At 42.5% G+C, this 19,537-nt stretch overlaps 1 protein-coding gene across 1 annotated transcript; it reads right to left on the bottom strand.

Annotated features, from left to right (window-relative positions):
• Positions 1-2,651: 2,651 nt before the first annotated feature.
• Positions 2,652-18,614, bottom strand: LOC139576895 (leucine-rich repeat-containing protein 75B-like). The gene is made up of 4 exons (XM_071403468.1): positions 18,022-18,614; positions 14,669-14,797; positions 13,703-13,818; positions 2,652-5,119 (listed from the first exon to the last, which is right to left on the bottom strand). Exons 1-4 carry the CDS (start codon positions 18,304-18,306, stop codon positions 4,528-4,530), a joined length of 1,122 nt encoding a protein of 373 aa, XP_071259569.1. The 5' UTR covers positions 18,307-18,614; the 3' UTR covers positions 2,652-4,527.
• Between the last annotated feature and the right edge of the window lie 923 nt (positions 18,615-19,537).

The raw sequence follows: 19,537 nt of genomic DNA, 5'->3' as shown, positions 1-19,537 counted from the left end.
GTTGTAAATGATGGACAGATGTTGAGGTTACACAGAATGTTAATATCAAGTGTCACATATTATAAGAGCATCCTACTGTTGAAGCCCTGAACAGAACAGTCCTGAAAGCATCGACCTGGTCCTCTGTATGCCTGAGGGTGCAGAGGGAAGAGCTGGTCTGCTCCAGTTGTTAGAAACGGAGAGCTGTTGTGTTGTTATTGAGCCTTAATTCTTTACAAATGAAACACTCTGTGGGGAATCAGTAGCCTCGTTTATACCTCCCGCTAACATGCATCCTGTGTCCTGATCTTGTCCTGATCTTGCCCGTTTACAGTTATAACATCTGATCAAAATCAGTTCACAATGCATCTTTTAATTGTCTACACCTGTCTAAAAATGTGGGCACAATCCGAATGATCAGGACAAAAGACGCATGTTAGAACCAGGTATAAACAGGCTTAGTGAGTCAGCTGGGCATGTTTCATAAGCATAGCTCATCCCTATTGAGATCTGCTGGGTATTTCCGCTGCTCTGTACCAGATTGTATTAGGAGCTGTCTATCTGTTTGGCTTCTTGCTGTTTTCCTTTTTTTCAGGGTGCTGGAGTATACAGGAGATGGAGCAAGATAATGGGATCAGTAAATGACTCATTGCAGATACAATGCTCTTTCCTGTATCAATTTTTCTGAAGATGAGACTCCTCTTTTGTTTCTGTTTTGAGTGTCTGATTAGAGCAAGTGCTGTTGATACAAAATATGTTTACTTTAATACTGTAAATTAATCAGAATTCATTCTAATAAATATTTTGGTATGATTATCATTGCTGGTCCGGAAGTCATTAGAGTAGTAATTGAAGTAAACAATAGATAAATGGCATCGCTGTAAGATTGAAGGGACTTCGATGGCAATTGTAGAAACCATCATTGTGAATATACACTATATAGTATGTGGACACCCCTTCAAATTAGTGGATTTGGCTTCTTCAGTCACACTCGTTGCTGACAGGTGTATAAAATTGAGCACACAGCCATGCAATCCCCATAGACAAACATAGGCAGTAGAATGGCCCGTACTGAAGAGCTCAGTGAAAGAATGCCACCTTTCCAACAGGTCAGTTTGTCAAATTTCTGCCCTGCTAGAGCTGCCCCGGTCAACTCTAAGTGTTGTTATTGTGAAGTGGAAATGTCTAGGAGCAACAATGGCTCAGCCGCGAAGTGGTAGGCCACACAAGCTCACAGAACAGGACCGGCAAGTGCTGAATCGTGTATCGTGCAAAAATCTTCTGTCCTGGTTCAGCTAGGCCCCTTAGTTCCAGTGAAGGGAAATCTTAACACTACAGCATTCAATTACATTTTAGATGATTCTGTGCTTCCAACTTTGTGGTAACAGTTTGGGGAAGACCCTTTCCTGTTTCAGCATGACAATGCCCCTGTGCTTAAAGCGAGGTCCATACAGAAAGGATTTGTCGAGATGGTGTGGAAGAACTCGACTGGCCTGCACAGAGCACTGACCTCAACCCCATCAAACACCTTTGAGATGAATCAACCCCATATTAATGCCCATGATTTTGGAAGGAGATGTTCGATGAGCCGGTGTCCACATACTTTTGGTCAGGTAGTGTAGCTATTATATAGAAAATAAAGCATCACACAAAATTATCCTCCCCTTGATTTAGAAGAAGCAGGCTTAATTCTATAATCTATTCAAGTGTGCTTCCGCCTAACTCATTATGCAAACATTATTGCTCTATCAGACAAGAATGATGGGTAACTATAATCTTTGAATTTCAGATCAGTGCTAACTATTCACTGGACAAAGGAAGGAGATACAGCACACTGTATTTTACGACCTTTAAATACATTTTGTGATTCCCTTTTAAAAAAATACCCAGGAAGCCTTTAGTCATGAGCTGTGTGAACATAGTAGATACAGCAAATCTGCTCATGTCTTAAAATATTCACAACAAGCGAACTAAGACTTTCACATGTATGATGTTTGACTAGCTATGTAAGCAAGACCCAATCTACAAGATGTGGTGTGGGCAATCCTTGACTGTTACAGTGTGTATGTCTGACCTAGATAGAACATGGCATTTGCGACCTGGGAGGTGTGACAGTCACACTGTGCTGTGACCTTATGGGAGCCACCTGGTGGAAATGCCACATTACCATCTGTGGCAGCAGGAACAAAAGGCCGGGGAGGAGAGGACCAGGGACAAGACCTTGTGACTGCCACCCTATCCCTGTCCCTGCGTCGCCCTGGTGCATGATGGGAGCTTAAGGTTTTTACTAATGGGATGCAACAACGCAGACAAACCACTTCACTGGCACACAGACACACAGTACCCCTCCAACCCCAAAAACTCTAGCCTAGCCACCCACATCAATCACCTCTCAAGTCTGCACAGCTGCTTTGTTGTTTACTGACACTTCTACACTTCCTCCTGTTGTTTGTGCCAATGAGCAGCGGCAGACGAGTCAAAACAACCCAAAGAGACAAACAATTAACTCATCACATTTGTTGTTAGCGGTGTCATTATTAAATCACCTGCACCCCCACTCAAACACTCAATCATGACTTTAACATAGAAATTAAACTTAACTAGGGCTCTTGTGACCCTTATGCCAATCTTACTCTTCTCTTTCTGTTCAACTTCATCCTGCAAACAGTTGCTTAGAGTCACTGTTTTTATTGGCAGTAAAATGTCATTCTAAGTATGGCACCACATACAGATACAATGACCCAGAGTTGACAAATAGTATAACAATGACACACAATGCTAACATATACAGTGTGAGCAAAATCTTTTCCTATCATAGTCCCATAAAACTATTACAACACCTTTGATATTTTTTAAACATACACATATTTTACATGAAAAGTGATTTCCTGTGCTACATTTCAGTGTACATTTAATGTCAGTGAAATGGGGAACATTTGTTGCAAGCTGTATGTCATTAGTTCATTAACACCTTGCCCTTGTGTGTCCCCTAATTGTTCCAGCAGAGGTTAGAGTGCTCATTTTCACAATGAAATAACTACGATAAATAATACAAACAGTTACAACAGTAATCAGACATTATACAACAGCAAACACACATTAAACACCCTCACACATATTCAATCAGATGATACAAGTATATTACATCCAGTTATTCAATTATTGTTAATGCATTGACTCCATTAATAGCAGTTTGCTGAATGACCTTTATGTATATTATGGTGTCAGTGTGGTTCAGCTTCTGAAATATCATTGTGAAAAATCAATATTGATATTAAGATGAATTGGTAAAAACAGCTTTATGCATCAATGAGAGAATGAAATGGATCTGAAGTCAAATCCATTTCTCACATTACTTAAAGTGCAATACAGCAGGGAGCTCAGCTGCAGTGTGTAAACCCAACTTAACTATTATGTGCTATTTCATAGACCACCACTATCCAGCACTATACTCAGCCCACCCCGCTGATTATCAGTCCTGGTAATAGCCTACAACTGACATGTAACAGTCATGTTTCTCCCACAATAAACAAACAGATAAGCACATATAAATGTTAATAACGACATATTAGTACAAAGGGTGTCCGTATGTGATTCCATTTGGTACATTCCTTACTACAACGAGATGAATGGGTCCACCCTTGGGGCTTGGCTGTACTGTCATTCATCCCACATGTGTTCTAAAATGATAATGACTAAAACAGCAAAATAGAGTGGTGAATCTCAGAGTTTTGGCAACAGCAAACAATCAGTGAAAACAACTGTCTGTTGTTGAGTCCTACCTGTTGTCTTCTAAGATGGCTTTATTCACCAGCAGTGCACTAAAATAGCCTGTGGAAATACAACAGAGCCCTGTTTTGTGTCATCATTTACATCTACGTAGGTATTCACAAGTGGCCATTTCGAAAGGGGGGGGGGAAGCAAAAAGTCTTGACTTAGCAGTTTTGCCAGAATCACGTGACGGTTCGTCGGCTGAATAGTCTGTTGAACTTGTTTCATAGCCTTTGTTGAGAGATTAACAGAGAACACACAATGTGGAGCTAGGCCCTGCCTGCCAGGGATAGTCTCAGTGACAGTCCTGGTAGAGAACCTGGTTGGGACCTACTGCTTCCAAACCAACAGCAGCTCATTAGACCACCAGCGTTATGCCGCTCCTCCGTCAAGCCGTCTGATCCGAAGTCCTTGGGATTTGCTCCACAGCTGCTACTTTAAGAGGGCGAGAGAGAGAGCACCTTTTCCTAAATTCTTCTAGCCCACCTCCAATGAAACCGCACCTCGTTCCCAGGAGCACCATCCACCAACACAGTAAGTCACCAACATAATCAGTTACTGCAGTGGTCTTGTGTGGGTTAACTCATAGATGGTGAGAGATTATTTGGTGGCTGTGTTGGAACGATGGTCTCTGGAATGTGTGGTGCTAAACATCCCTCGTGCCACAATGGGTGATTGGGCTCATGGTGTAAAGGGCAACATGGGAAAGGTAGGAACTTGAAGCTGTGGGAAGGCCTTTCAAACACAGCTGAACCGAGCCAGGGGGACTTCAACTCATCACCTCTCACAGTAGTGTAGGGTGAAGTCCTTTGAAATCTTTTTCCCCCCTATAGCCCATGGCTCCAGCTCGTCTTCATCTGCCTCCCCCTCCTCTTCCCCTGCCTCCTCCTCCTCCTCGTAGTGGCTGGGTTCCTCAATGGAGGTCTCCATGTGGTAGCAGTAGGGTTGGCCCTCTGTGTACTCATAGATGGTGGGCAAGCTGCTCTTCAGGCTGCAGCGGCGTCGCAGGGCCACTAACAGGGGCTGGGGCATGGTGAAAATGTCCAAGTTGTTACCCAGATCAATCCAAGCCAGGCTGGAGAACTTCTTTGGGTCTTTCAGGATCTCAGTCAGGTCTTTGACTATGGCCAGGGTCAGCCGGTTGCCGTTGAGGGCCAGGGTGTTGAGTTTGGGCAGAGACCCCAGGACGGGTAGCAGGACACGGAGGTTCTCATCTTGGAGCTCAGTGAAGCTGATATCCACAGCCACCACTGCATCCCCACTGTTCTGAAGGTAGAAGGCCACGTGGCGGACATCTCGACTGGAGAGAGGTATGCCAGACAAGTCAACTGTGTCAGTGGATACTTTTCTCTGCAGGGTTGTCTTGAGACTGTAAAGAAACAAAGTGTTGGATATTGACCATTATTTGAGACATTCTTGGATATGAAAGTACAAAAGCTCTGTTAAGATATATCAGAGCTTACACTCTTAGAAAAAAGGGTTCCAAAAGGGTTCTTTGGCTGTCCCCATCGGATAACCATTTTTGGTTCCAGGTGTAAGCCTCTGTGGAAATGGTTCTACATGGAACCCAAAGGGCTCTACCTGGAACCAAAAAGGGTTGTTCAAAGGGTTCTCCTACGGGGACAGCCAAAGAACCCTTTTAGGTTTTAGATAGCACCTTTTTTTAATGAATGAGGGAAATAGAGGGGTTGAGTACTGACATTTTGGTCTTAATTGTATCATCTAAGTGTGTGACCTGGGAACATGGCCCTTGTGTCATATTGTGCTTCCTGTGATGTATAAAGGAGGGGGATTGGGCACGCTTGGAGCGGAAGGCTGATATAGATTCTGCAGCATGAGGATTTAGCAGTGTACACAGTGATGGGCCAAAACATTCGAAACATCCAAGCTCCTCATTCAGAGAATGAAAAGCATTGACTTCCTTATTACCAAGAGCAAAAAACACTCACCATCTGATTATATGACACTTCATTTGAAAGCCAAACCAACCTGTTTTAATGACTGAAACAAGAAAATATCTAGACAGACAAACGGCAGAAAAATGAGTTATAGATTTGGGATTGTGTCAACAGGAGAGGGTGGCAGAAATATTTGATTGATAAAAATATTTAACACTTTTGTAAGCCATCAAAGAGAAAACATGGAATTAACAGATTTTACCAGCGTAGAAAATGCATTTGATAGCGTAACATGCTGACCAAACCGGACACGCGCGTGCATCCGTCATCACGCGCACACGTTGATTTTGTCCACCCACACCAGAAGCGATCAGGACAAGCATGTTGAAATATAAAAACAAACTCTGAACCAATTATATTAATTTGGGGACAGGTCAAAAAGCATTAAACATTTATGGCAATTTAGCTAGCTAATTTGTCCTGGTATATAAACATTTTTAACGAGCTCGCTAAGAGTCGGGAAGCAAGTTCAGGGAGTGAGTGTTTTAATAAATAAACACAACATAATACAAAACAAGAAAACACAAACAACGCACAGACATGACACAGAAACAGAAACAATGACGCCTGGGGAAGGAACCAAAGGGAGTGACATATATAGGGCAGGTAATCAAGGAGGTGATGGAGTCCAGGTGAGTGTCATTATGCACTGATGCGCGTAACGATGGTGACAGGTGTGCGCCACAACGAGCAACCTGGTGACCTAGAGGCCGGAGAGGGAGCACACGTGACAGTACACCCTCCCCGACACATGGCTCCAGCCGCAGGACACCGACCAAGATGACGATACCGGGGATCAGGAGCGGACCGGTCACCTCTGCTAAGGCGCGGGAACCTGTCGATCCAGCTGAGGCGTGGGATGATGGCGACCTAGAGCACCGGAGAGAGAGCATACTTGACAGTACCCCCTCCCCGGTGCATTCGGCTCCAGCCACAGGACGCCAACTACAGGGACGATCCCGGGGATCAGGAGCGGACCGGTCGTCTCCACTGAAGTGCTGAAACCTGACGAACCAGCTGAGGCGTGAGAGCCTGATGAGCCGGGTGAGACCTCCCGGTTGCCTCGGTCGAGGCATGGGAACCTGTTCACACAGCTGAAGCATGGGAGCCTATCGAGCCCGCTGAGGCATAGGAGCCTGTCGAGCCAGCTGAGGCATGGGAGCCTGTCGAGCCAGCTGAGGCATGGGAACCTGTCAAGCCAGCTGAGGCATGGGAGCCTGTCGATCCTGCTGAGGTATGGAAACCCGTCGAGCCAGCTGAGGCAGGGGAACCCATCGAACCCACCGAAGCATGGGAATCCGACAAACCGGCTGAGGCCTCCCAGGTAGCTCCGGTTCTGACACCCGGACCTGTCATCACCTCCAAAACAAAAACAACAACAAAAAAACACTACCTGATGCTTCCCTTTGGTGAGGCGTCATTCTGTAACGATGTGCGCTGAGAGTCAGGAAGCAAGTTCAGGGAGTGAGTGTTCTAATAAATAAACGTATATACAAACACATAAATACAAAACAAGAAAATACGAACAACGCACAGACATGACACAGAAACAATGACGCCTGGGGAAGGAACCAACAAGAGTGGCATATATAGGGCAGGTAATCAAGGAGCTGATGGAGATCAGGTGAGTGTCATAATGCGCTGATGCGCGTAACGATGGTGACAGGTGTGCGCCAGAACGAGCAGCCTGGTGACCTAGAGAGGGAGCACACATGACAACATTGGGTTGTTATTTTACCTGAAATGCACAAGGTCCTCTACTCTGACAATTAATCCAAAAAATCTGCCGTTTCAGGCTACAATAGTCATTTACAACATTAACAAAGTCTACACTGTATTGATCAATTTTATTTTATTTTAATGGACAAAAAATAAACTTTTGAACGGTAGTGTATTCTACTAAAAACCAATGAGAAGATGGGAGAGGACGAACTTGCAGCGTGTTGAGCATCACAAATAGACCCAGATTCTATTTCAGCACCTGGCCACGCAGACGCTCGCGAGCAGTGTGTGTGCAATGATTGAATAACATGTATGTGTACATTTATTTTGCAACGCTCGCGCAAGCAATGTGTCCGGTCTGGTCAGCATGTAAGTTGTGTTGCTTCAGTGGATAGAACTACTTCTCTGTGAACGGCAGGTGTGGGTTCCATTTGATGTGATGTGGAAATTGAATACATTGAACATGTGACTGATAAGCAAAACCTTTTCTTATGGCTGGATATCTGTTTCAGTGCATGACCTCACATCATGAGCCTATCAGAGAAAAACCCTCATGCCCTTTGAAAGATGACATTTGTGTGATCTTGGTGTCCACAGACGCTTAGATTTGTATTAAAGGCATTGCACCTTGATGTTGCTTTAGTGCTTTCAGGAATTGGAATAGCATGGCAATGGCTCATTCTGAGCAATAAGGAAGAGAGCCCATTGATCTAATGCACTGTTCTGCTTCATACAAACACAATGCAATTGTACACTTCATTCATAAAGTATTTAGACCCCTTGACTTTTTCAAAATTTTGTTGCGTTACAGCCTTATTCTAAAATGTATTGCATTGTTTTTTCCCCTCATCAATCTACACACAATACCCATAATTATAAAGCAACAAAAAGTTATTTTGAACATTTTGCAAATGTATAAAAATACAAAAATTACAGAAATATCATATTTACATAAGTATTCAGACCCTTTACTCAGTACTTTGCTGAAGCACCTTTGGCAGTGATTACAGGCTCGAGCCTTCTTGGGTATGACGCTACAAGCTTGGCACACCTGTATTTGGGGAGTTTCTCCCATTCTTCTCTGCAGATCCTCTCAAGATCTGTCAGGTTGGATGGGGAGCATCACTGCACAGATATTTTCAGGTCTCTCCAGAAATGTTAGATCGGGTTCAAGTCCGTGCTCTGCCTGGGCCACTCAAGGACATTGTCCCGAAGCCACTCCTACGTTGTCTTGGCTGTGTGCTTAGGGTCGTTGTGTTACGGCAGATTTCCTCCTCTTCGTCAGAAGAGGAGGTGTAGGGATCGGACCAAAACGCAGAGTGGAAAGTGTCCATGTTTTATTAACAATTAAACTGAACACTAAACGAAACAAAATAGCAAAAGAGAATCTAACCGACAGACAGTCCCGTGTGGCACAACTACATACACGGAAGACAAACACCCACAAACAACACGTGAAACCCCGGCTGCCTAAGTATGATTCTCAATCAGGGACAACGAATGACAGCTGCCTCTGATTGAGAATCATACCAGGCCGAACGCACAAAACCCCAACATAGAATATAACACATAGACAACCCACCCAACTCACGCCCTGACCATACTAAATAAATACAAAACAAGAGAAACCAGGTCAGGAACGTGACACGTTGTCCTGTTGGAAGGTGAACCTTCGCCCCTCAGTCTGAGGTTCTGAGCGCTCTGGAGCAGGTTTTTTATCAAGGATCTCTCTGTACTTTGCTCTGTTCATCTTTCCCTCGATCCTGACTAGTCTCTCAGTCCCTGCCGCTGCAAAACATCCCCAAAGAATGATGCTGCCACCACCGTGGAGCTCTGTCAGAGTGACCATTGGGTTCTTGGTCACCTCCCTGACCAAGGCCCTTCTCCCCCGATTGCTCAGTTTGGCCAGGCGGCCAGCTCTAGGAAGAGTCTTAGTCGTTCCAAACTTCTTCCATTAAGAATGATGGAGGCCACTGTGTTCTTGGGGACCGTTAATTCTGCAAAAATGTTTTGGTACCCTTCCCCAGATCTGTGTCTCGACACAATCCTGCCTTATATAGATAGGGTGTGCCTTTCCAAATAATGTCCAATCAATTGAATTTACCACAGGTGGACTCCAATCAAGTTGTAGAAACATCTCAAGGATGATCAATGGAAACAGGATGCACCTGAGCTCAATTACGAGTCTCATAGCAAAGGGTCTGAATACTTATGTAAATAAAGTATTTCTGTTTTTTATTTTTAATACATTTGCAACAATTTCAAAAAACCTGTTTTGCTTTGTCATTATGGGGTATTGTGAGTGGATTGATAAGATTTTATTTAATTTTAATTTTATTATTTTTAATTTAATCCCTCTTAAAACCCTCTTAATCCCTCTTAAAACCTCTACAGCAGTGGTTCTCAATCCTGGTCCTGGGGACCCAAAGGGGTGCACATGAAAGGTTTTTGCCTTGGCAAAAAATGTATTAATAAACCAATTAGGCACATTTGGGCAGTCTTGATACAACATTTTGAACAGAAACGCAATGGTTCATTGAATCAGTCTAACGCTTCAAACACACCGACAGCGTAATTTCGCAAAATAGTACGCATCATCATCTGGATAAGTATGCAACAAAGAAAATTTCATTTTCTGCTACCAATTCTGTCAAGCCATCTACGCATAAAGTTTGACGTATATGTTTGATAAATCCAACGTATGCACCACACCGAACATATGCACCATACCTCTGCAACACAATGCTGCAAGAATGTAATTCTACCAAATTCTACCAAAATGCAACGAAGCTGTCGGTGTGTTCAAAGCATAACACTTTGCACATACACTGCTGCCATCTAGTGGCCAAAATCTAAATTGCACCCGGGCTGGAATAATACACTATGGCCTTTCACTTGTATTTCAAAGATGATGGAACAAAAAAAAATATACATGTATTTTTCTTTGTATTATCTCTTACCAGATCTAATGTGTTATATTCTCCTACATTAATTTCACATTTCCAAAAACGTCAAAGTATTTCCTTTCAAATGGTATCAAGAATATCAAGAAGAATATCAAGAATATGCATATCCAGAGATACAGACAGTTAGATTTTAGGCGAAAATTGAAAAAAGTGTGCGATCCTTAACAAAATGTGGAAAAAGGGCATTTTTCATATAGAGAGATGCTATAACGTATTGACATTTAGTCACACCAGGCTTTATACTGCACAGTATAGTGTATATATGATGTACTGTGGAAGCAATGTGTGATGATGAGCAACATAAACTTCATCTGCGCATTCCCTGCTCCTCAGACACATCATTTCTGTGCTCTGGGAACAAGAAAAGAAACGTCTCAGTCCTTGAATAAAGAGTGTCTCTCTCTCTCATTTACAGCCTTTTTAAAGGAATCAATATTGTGGCCATTAAATCCAGAGGAATTTCTTATGAGGGTCTGAGGGTCACTGTAAATTAGAAGGCTCATTGTTGAAAAAACACAAAAGTACTGTTTTTAATTACCTGGGCATGTTAATCTGCTAAATATATTGACTGTCAAAATGAAGAGCCCCTACAGAGACAGATTGCGATGAAAAAGTAATCCTGCTATACACTATAGATGAGAATCATTTCTTCAAGGAGACCATTTTCTCCACATATCTCCCTTGGGCTACTGCACAGCTCACATAATTTTGTTTTTGCAAAGTCATTAATGTTTAAAGCACTACTCTCTATTATTCATCTGTTCATCTCCTGTCTGGACTACTGCAAGACACTGTTGGCTGGGCTCCCCGCCTAGTGTTCAACCTTTCCAAGTTCTCCCATGTAGCCCTGCTCATCTGCACACTCCACTGGCTTCCAGTCAAAGTTCACATCCACTACAAGACCATGGTACTTGCCTATGAGAAGCAAAAGGAACTGCCCCTCCCTACCTTTAGGCGCTGCTCAAACCCTACACCCCAACCCGAGTACTCCGTTCTGCCACCTTTGGTCTCTGGGCTCTCCCACCCCCAGCTCCTGCTCAGCCTGGACTCTGCTGTACGAGCTCCCCCCCAATTCTAGGACAGTTTCCAAAAACGTCTGAAACCCTACATCTTCAAAGAGTATCTTAAATAATCCCACAGGTCTGACATTTCAACATGGGACAGACAGACAGAGAGGAAGTGGCCATGCAAGGTTGCCAACTGTCATAATCCTCAGCTGTCTCCTGTGTGTACAGGGCCCCTGTGGATTGACCTGCCATGTTATGATGTGCCTCAGATATACTAAACCTGTATCCTCATTAATCTCATATACAGTAGTATACAAATAAATCAAATCAACGTTTATTTGTCTCGTGCGCCAAATACAACAGGTGTAGGTAGACCTTACAGTGAAATGCTTACTTACAGGCTCTAACCAATAGTGCAAAAAGGTATTAGGTGAACAATAGGTAAGTAAAGAAATAAAAACAACAGTAAAAAGACAGTGAAAAACAGTAGCGAGGCTATATATAGTAGCGAGGCTACATACAGAAATCGGTTAGTCAGGCTGATTGAGGTAGTATTTACATGTGGATATGGTTAAAGTGACTATGCATATATGATGAACAGAGAGTAGCAGTAGCGTAAAAGAGGGGTTGGCGGGTGGTGGGTGGCGGGACACTGGTTGGTTGGGCCAATTGAGGTAGTATGTACAGTACATGAATGTATAGTTAAAGTGACTATGCATATATGATAAATAAAGAGTATGTCTAAATCTATGACGAGGAATTTGCTAATTAGCCAGGAGAGAAAAACCTAGTTTTCAACAGAATATGCCATGAAAGATCTGTGGATGTAGCTATAGCAGCTAGATGTATTGTGATGAGACTTTATAGTTGGTAGTTATTATGCATTTGTTTAGCAGGGTGGTATAGCTGCTTATCTGTGTGCATTGCATAGCATTCAATTTGTGACTGCTTGTGCAGTAACTCCTATCACAATTGAATCAGCAAGGAAGAATTGCAGTCCGGTATAGTAGTGAGAAATGTAAAATGTTCTACTCAAGTAAAATGAGCTCGACAGATAACATCTAGGTTCAAGAATATTTTAGCAGAAACAGAAATCCTTTCTTTTGTGATTTGCTACAACTCAACTAACTTTGAATAGGGGAACACCTTAGAAAGTGCCGTTTGAGTGTTGAATACGGGTGAGTGTAGTTTCCCTAGAGCTGAACATAACAAGCAATGGGAGGTGATGACTAATGTTTGTCCTGCTGTTTGCCTCAGACTGTGTGAGACAGTCGCTCTCTGCAGGTTTTATGGAGCCAGCTGAATGACTCAGTGAAAATAACCACCTCATCTACAGGTTCAACATGGGAACACGTCCTCACACACTCTAAGATTCTGTCAGTGAGTCAGTTTCAACATAATCTAATGTCTCTCCTAAATCAGGGGGACATCAATGTCTGCAGGCGCATCAAAGCCTTGCTTGAGTTTAACTGTACATTAGTTGAGCAGCAAGACAAGGAGATATTGGAATCAATGCCTTGTTTCACTTGATCCTTATGTTACTATCCTTTTGATACTTACTCATTATTCTTTGTCTTTTTGTGCTGTTACCTCAGACTGAAGCACAATGAGAACGACTCATCAGATCGTGTTCTCTTCTGCTTATTTTCTATTCATTTAGAAAATTGATTGTTTCCACTGTCTATCCATCTGTAAAAAAATTAAATGAGCAATTACTGGAACAAGCGTAATCATATCCTGCTTTTTTCGTGTACAGAATTAGTAAATACCTAGATACAGAAGATCTTGTCAATTCATTTGCCACCTATTTCCATATTAATTATTTGCACATGAATGCAGTATGACGACAAGAAAACTGGTTGATATAAATAACCTGTTTTCATCTAAGGTGCCAATGGATTTTATTTTTATACAACCTCTCTATTTCTTCTCAACCAAACTGGCCACTTTTGTAGTCTGTATGGAGACAGCCTGTTCTGAGTCAAAGAGGACTGAAACCATTGCACAATCCATTGCTGTGGTGACAACAGCACCACACAGAGGAATGACTGACACTTCTGGTTGCATCTGTGGTCCTGCCCTGCCAGTACAGAGGCCGCTGTGTCCCAGCCCTAGTGAATGTCAGCCAAACCCACTCAAAACCCACTTAGATGATGTCTAGGGTGGTGGTCAGAGGTCTGGGTGTGGCACTGGCACCATTTCAAATGGCGGTGTTAAAATTTGGGCCGTTTGGGGAGTCAGGGTTCATGGAGCAGTGGCTCTATGTGTGAAAGACTTATGGCTAGATGGAGGCGCTTACCAGGCCTGGGACTTCCGTCTGGACATGCTCTGTCTGAGCCACTTGGAGTGAGGGGTCAGGTGGTAGATCAGCTGTCTGCAAATCTTATCTGACGACTTGATGGTGTCAGCATCCTTCTGGGGTAGATAAATCACCCAAAACACAGAATGAAAAGTCAAGTACAACAACAAAAGAATAGCCTGTTTTTAGTTTAGTTCCAAATATGGTTGTCACTCTTTGAGACCACATACAATATAAGCAAAACACAGCAAGTTTAAGCAAAATACAGTACATTATGTAACCGCTACATTTTTGAGAAACATTCTACCAGAGCATTCTTCATTGAAATATTGCTTTAGATCATGAAAGGACATTTTCAGCTCAGTGTTCCTTTATTCTTAAACAGTTGTTAATCTCTGTCATTCAAGACCGTTCAAAACAACTGGAACAGGGTTCTGTTATTGAATGCTACATTAAGACTGTTGCCTTGAGCTGTTCCTGAGCAAAACACAATTTAGGTGCCTTGCTGGAGCAAAGTAAAAGTAATCAGAGGCTGTGTGCAACACTGTGGAAAACAGGAGGGATGGTGAGGAAATAAAGACGCTATTTCTTTTCATTGTCTGTTATGTAAAGTCGGTTACTTTCGGCATCCCCATCCCATTTCAACATCATTTGCCATCATGTGTACATGTTGCATAACTGAGAGATTATTCTATCATTGTTTTATCAATATTTTTATGTAAACAACATCCAGTTCGTCTGTATGGTAATAGTACACAGACATTATTATAGGACCAATCAATATAAAGCCAAACCCTGAGGAGAAGCAGTTGCAAGACAATGTGGAAGACCTTCCCCCATAATGATTGTATTGTAACAGCATTTCATTCTATTCATGACTTGTTCTCTTGACGTCTTGATTTCTGGAAGCTTGATTCCAAGCCAAGCAGACAATACGCCATGAGATGAGTGTTGTGGAGAGCTTACCTTCTTGGGACACTGCATCTCACGAGCCAGGCTGAGCAACAACTCATGGGAGATGGGGTCCACCAGGTTGAGAAAAGCAGCGTTCTTATATAAGATGTCATTGAGGGATGTGCCTTCCAAGCCCAGATCCTGCCAAATCATACAAGAAGAGACAGTATAACTCAAAGTGCCTTAAAGCCACAATTATCGCTTTTTGTATTTCATGAAGACAATTAATTGTGTAAAGACAGCAGCATTATCACAGACACACCCGACTGATCATAGGCTATATTGTGAAATGAAATATGATCAAATCGACGCATCTGTTTTAATGACATTAAACAATATACGGTATAAAGTGGGTATTGAGACTTTCCAGAGATAATAATGGGATGCTACTGTAGATTGGACACAGATAAGCACGTTTTTTGTTAAAAAATATTCATTTAAGGGGGTGAAGGCTTTCGTCTGAAGAGAGCTCTACCTGAATACTGTAATGTGCTTAATATGCCTTGCTCCAGGCAGAAGCATTTCTTTTGGGATATCCACCCACACCTCAGTGATTTGGAGTTGCAAAGGGCTTTAGCGTACCACAGTATTGCTCACCCTGTATCTCTAACTTTAGCACTAACTGGTGTCCTTCTGATAAATCCTGCAGTATATGAGAGTTCAATAAACATTCAATGATGGATGAGCATTTGCTTCTTCTTTTGATGTTTAATGAAGCCTTTTGTTTAGGCCTGCCATTGTGCAATACATTCTAAACATTAGTCTACAAACAACTTATCCATGAATGGTGCAGGCAATTTTTTTTAGGGCAGACTGACACGAAAGAGTTGCTACATGACAGGTAAAGTTAAAGGCTTTTGAGTGATAATGCTGCCCGTAACAAGCTACAAATCAGAGCCAACTGGATTAAAAGATTTGCATACACCTATTAAGACGTGAATTAAGAATTAAGTAAGGAGAGAAGAAATGGAACAGAAAAGGACAATTTTCACAGGCTGAATAAGATAGCTGTCATGAGCCTCAGTTCTACAAAGGCCTAATTAGCCTGTGTATGTGAGGGGTAGAGATGGACGTGCACATACAGCGAGATATGAGAGACAGGGAGGATGGACAGACACACACACACACACACACAACAAAAGGCCTTGATTGCAAAGGACAGTTTGAGTGGGAAGCCGGCAGCCACACATTACTGACTTCCCTTTTAACAAGAGCAACAGTAAACACAACCGAGACACAAAACGAGCGAGAATCTCCTTCTCTTTATTCGAGAAGACAGGTCTAAAAATAATTCCTTTCTGTTTTGTTTGTCCTTGTGGCCCACATCTGATCATCTCAGAGGCATTAAAACATGATCAATACAGACGTAACCACACCACGTCTGAAGCAATGAGGAGTCTTTTTAAATGGGATGTTGTGAAGAATAGACTTTACCACTTTACTGCAGATGCAACATAATGAACTCAGTTGCCTATACACGTACAGGTTCATTCAGTTGTTACAGTAACTCTAACCTAACCATAGCACGCCCATTAACTCTACAGTGGATGATGGATCACCTCTTTTAATTAAGTTGCAAACCAGAATGTAATTTTTGAGACCTGTCTCCATTTGCAACAGCCTGAATGCTGATAATGTGAGGCGTATTCAATCAAAACAGGGTCCCCTGTGATGTGGCTGTCATGCAGTTTTGGCACCCTGGGTTATCTCCTTGCCTTGATTAAGGAGTTTCTACGCTCTCCTCTGTCAAGTCCTCAGCGTAATTAACTACAGATTGGACAATGCCTGATAGAGAGAGGTGCTTACGCTTGAGCTAAAAAACAGGACTATCACAGATACTGTTACAGCACATCAACAGTCTTATTGTCATGCCCTCGGTATTGTTATAGAAAGGACTATTTTCAGCTGATAACATGTTTTGAAATCTTGATCATTCCTTAGAAACATGATGCGTAGATTGCGAATAAATAGAGCAAAATCCAAACTTGACACAATGGTTTCTGCTTGGGAATTTTCAAGCCATCATGCATTCCTGTGTCTTGGTGTGCTACTAACCATGACTAAGCATGTTGTGTAGCAATCATTACCAATTCGATGGTCCAATTAAATATATACAAATACTATGTCAATGCTACCTACTATATTTGAGTTATATGAATTTACATAAAAATATCTCCTGTATAGCTGAGGCAGAACTTGAATTGATCCATATGTAAATGGGGTGATTTTCTGTGTTTCTGGAACCATCGACTGCTCATTCTCCTGCTATAACTGCCGAGGTCCATACGGAGAATGGTCTGGCAGCAGAAGAATAGTCATCCAGTGACCTGTCAGTAGAGGAGACTGTGACGTGAGTTAGGGGGACCGTGGTGGGGGCATTGGTCTGGTCTGGGCTTACACATGCTGATTGCACTTGATTAATAACTGAGAATCCCCATTTGTGCTTAATTTCAATCAAACGCAAGATGCAGTGGCAAATGAACTAACCTTATTATCAGACATTTAAGGACGAAACACAAACAAAATAGGATTTAATTCAATTGGTAAAATTCAGGTTTTCCTACAAATGTCAATACTAAGCATATTACATTATCATTACATGTGTGGAATGGCACAAGATAATGTAGTGAAATAGGAACATTTTGTTAATAAGAAAATTATTCTACAGACAGTGACACAGTCTCATGTGACACCACTGCTGTTGCACTTAGCATTGCCTATTCATGAGAATATATGCCAGATTCCCTCTATATATGGCAGAGTCACTCTAAACTGGTATGGCATCCTGTTTCTGCTATTATTAGAAAATCTGAAAAAGTGCATGCACTCAGACAAATCTGTGCAATATGCTATGTATATCATATTGTGAATAGTAACTGTGATAGTTATTTGAAATAGCAGCAGCACCTGCATACTATGGTCTATAGCTGTGCCAAGGAAATGACCAGATGCCAGAGCTGACAGTGAGAGTGGTGGGCGGGCCTAATAGTTTACAAACACCTCCTTCCATAACGGGTCAATAGGAGGAACACCTGTGGCACTGTGTTGGCAGGTACTTAAAATGGAGGTTAAATAATGTAGCGCGCCTACAAAATGTGTAATATTCCGACTCGTCCACGACAGTCTAAATTATGCTCGCTACATATGGGGCAATGTATCTGTTTGAAATATTAAAATCAAAATTGTTAGAATGGGATTGACCAAACACATGATGATGATCAGCAGCGCACATAAGTGATGACAGGTATTTGTCATGACAGCAGATCGATGCAGGCGACGTCAGCCTACTGTGCGCAATCATGCTTGATTCGTGTGCAATAATTCCAATTAAATGTATGTAGATACTGTAGTGTGTGTGTCCTTACCTTCCTCAATAGTTTGAGCACGTCGGTTGCCTGATCTATCCTGCGATCACGGAGCAGCTTTTGTATGTCTCGGATCCATGCCACTCGCCTCACGTAGGGACTGTGGTTGGACCTTCGCAGCATCCCCGGCAGTTTGTCTGATTTCAGAATCATTGTAAAAAGAAAGTCGCCGCCGCCTCGACTTCCACCTCTGTCGCTTTCTCCTGTGCTGTCAAGATGCTTGCGACGCCTTTTCATAAAATTCTCATTGTCCAGACTACTCTGTCTGCTTAATCTAGAACCCATATTTCAGTATTTATATCAACAGTAGCCTATCTTACAATTGCATAATTGCACTACATTAATATCTAGAAATATAAATATTACTCATTCAATAGCCCATATATTATCTGTAGTCTGACAACGACAACCTCCAATACAGAGAGCAACAGCACAATATTCCTGATTTACCGGATATTTAATGACTGTCTGTTGCGCGCATGACACATTTACGAGGACAGACGAATGCCCTGTTTATGTTTTGGTCTCTGATGGTCTACGTGTGCCAGCTTGGTCAGGCGGTGGATGCTCTTGTCATTCCCTGCCTGTCCCTTTACGCGGTTGTTTAGGTTTGTGCTGTGTTGCACAGTAGACACCAGACTCGTGGCGCGCATAACCAATCAGAGCCCTCTTGTGGCATTGTACGCTGTAAGAAGTTACCACACACCCTTCTCAATTTCAATTTAGAAAGGTTTTCATCTGCAGGGCAGCAAAGTACACAGCATTTATTATTGCACACCTATTGTAAATTTGTCAATAACTTTACAACCTTAATTTACTGTGACACTGAGCTGTATTTCCATACAACCTTTTACAGCAATCACATGGATGGTTGTTTGCGTTGGCTATTTTAGCATGTAAATCTTGGTTGGACAAACAAACAAAAATTGTGGGATGCATGCCAGCAAAGCCACTACACAACACAACACTAAACAATACATTCATTGAACTATAAAGGTCAAAACGGTGCCCACAAACTGTTAGGGCCTACACAAAGCTGTCCCAACAGTAGAGTCCCAACACCTTACCACTGCTACACCTGGCTTTCAGCGGAGCCTTGTCTGTCAGCGAAACAGTTCATTCAGCCTCATTTACTGCCTTTAAAAAAAACATAGCTGATATGGCTGACTTGCTTAAACAAATGTGGTTTCTACTGAAAATTGGGATACATATTATGGCATAATATGCCAGCAGCATACCACCCTGCATACCACTGCTGGCTTGCTTCTGAAGCTAAGCAGGGTTGGGCCTGGTCAGTCCCTGGATGGGAGACCAGGTGCTGCTGGAAGTGGTGTTGGAGGGCCAGTAGGAGGCACTCTTTCCTCTGGTCTAAACAAAGATCCCAATGCCCCAGGGCAGTGATTGGGGACACTGCTCTGTGTAGGGTGCCGTCTTTCGGATGGGACGTTAAACGGGTGTCCTGACTCTCTGAGGTCATTAAAGATCCCATGGCACTTATCGTAAGAGTAGGGGTGTT

The sequence above is a fragment of the Salvelinus alpinus genome, chromosome 5, assembly GCF_045679555.1.
Source record: "Salvelinus alpinus chromosome 5, SLU_Salpinus.1, whole genome shotgun sequence".
In the NCBI taxonomy this organism is placed as follows: domain Eukaryota; kingdom Metazoa; phylum Chordata; class Actinopteri; order Salmoniformes; family Salmonidae; genus Salvelinus; species Salvelinus alpinus.
This window is presented reverse-complemented; position numbering and strand designations above follow the sequence as displayed.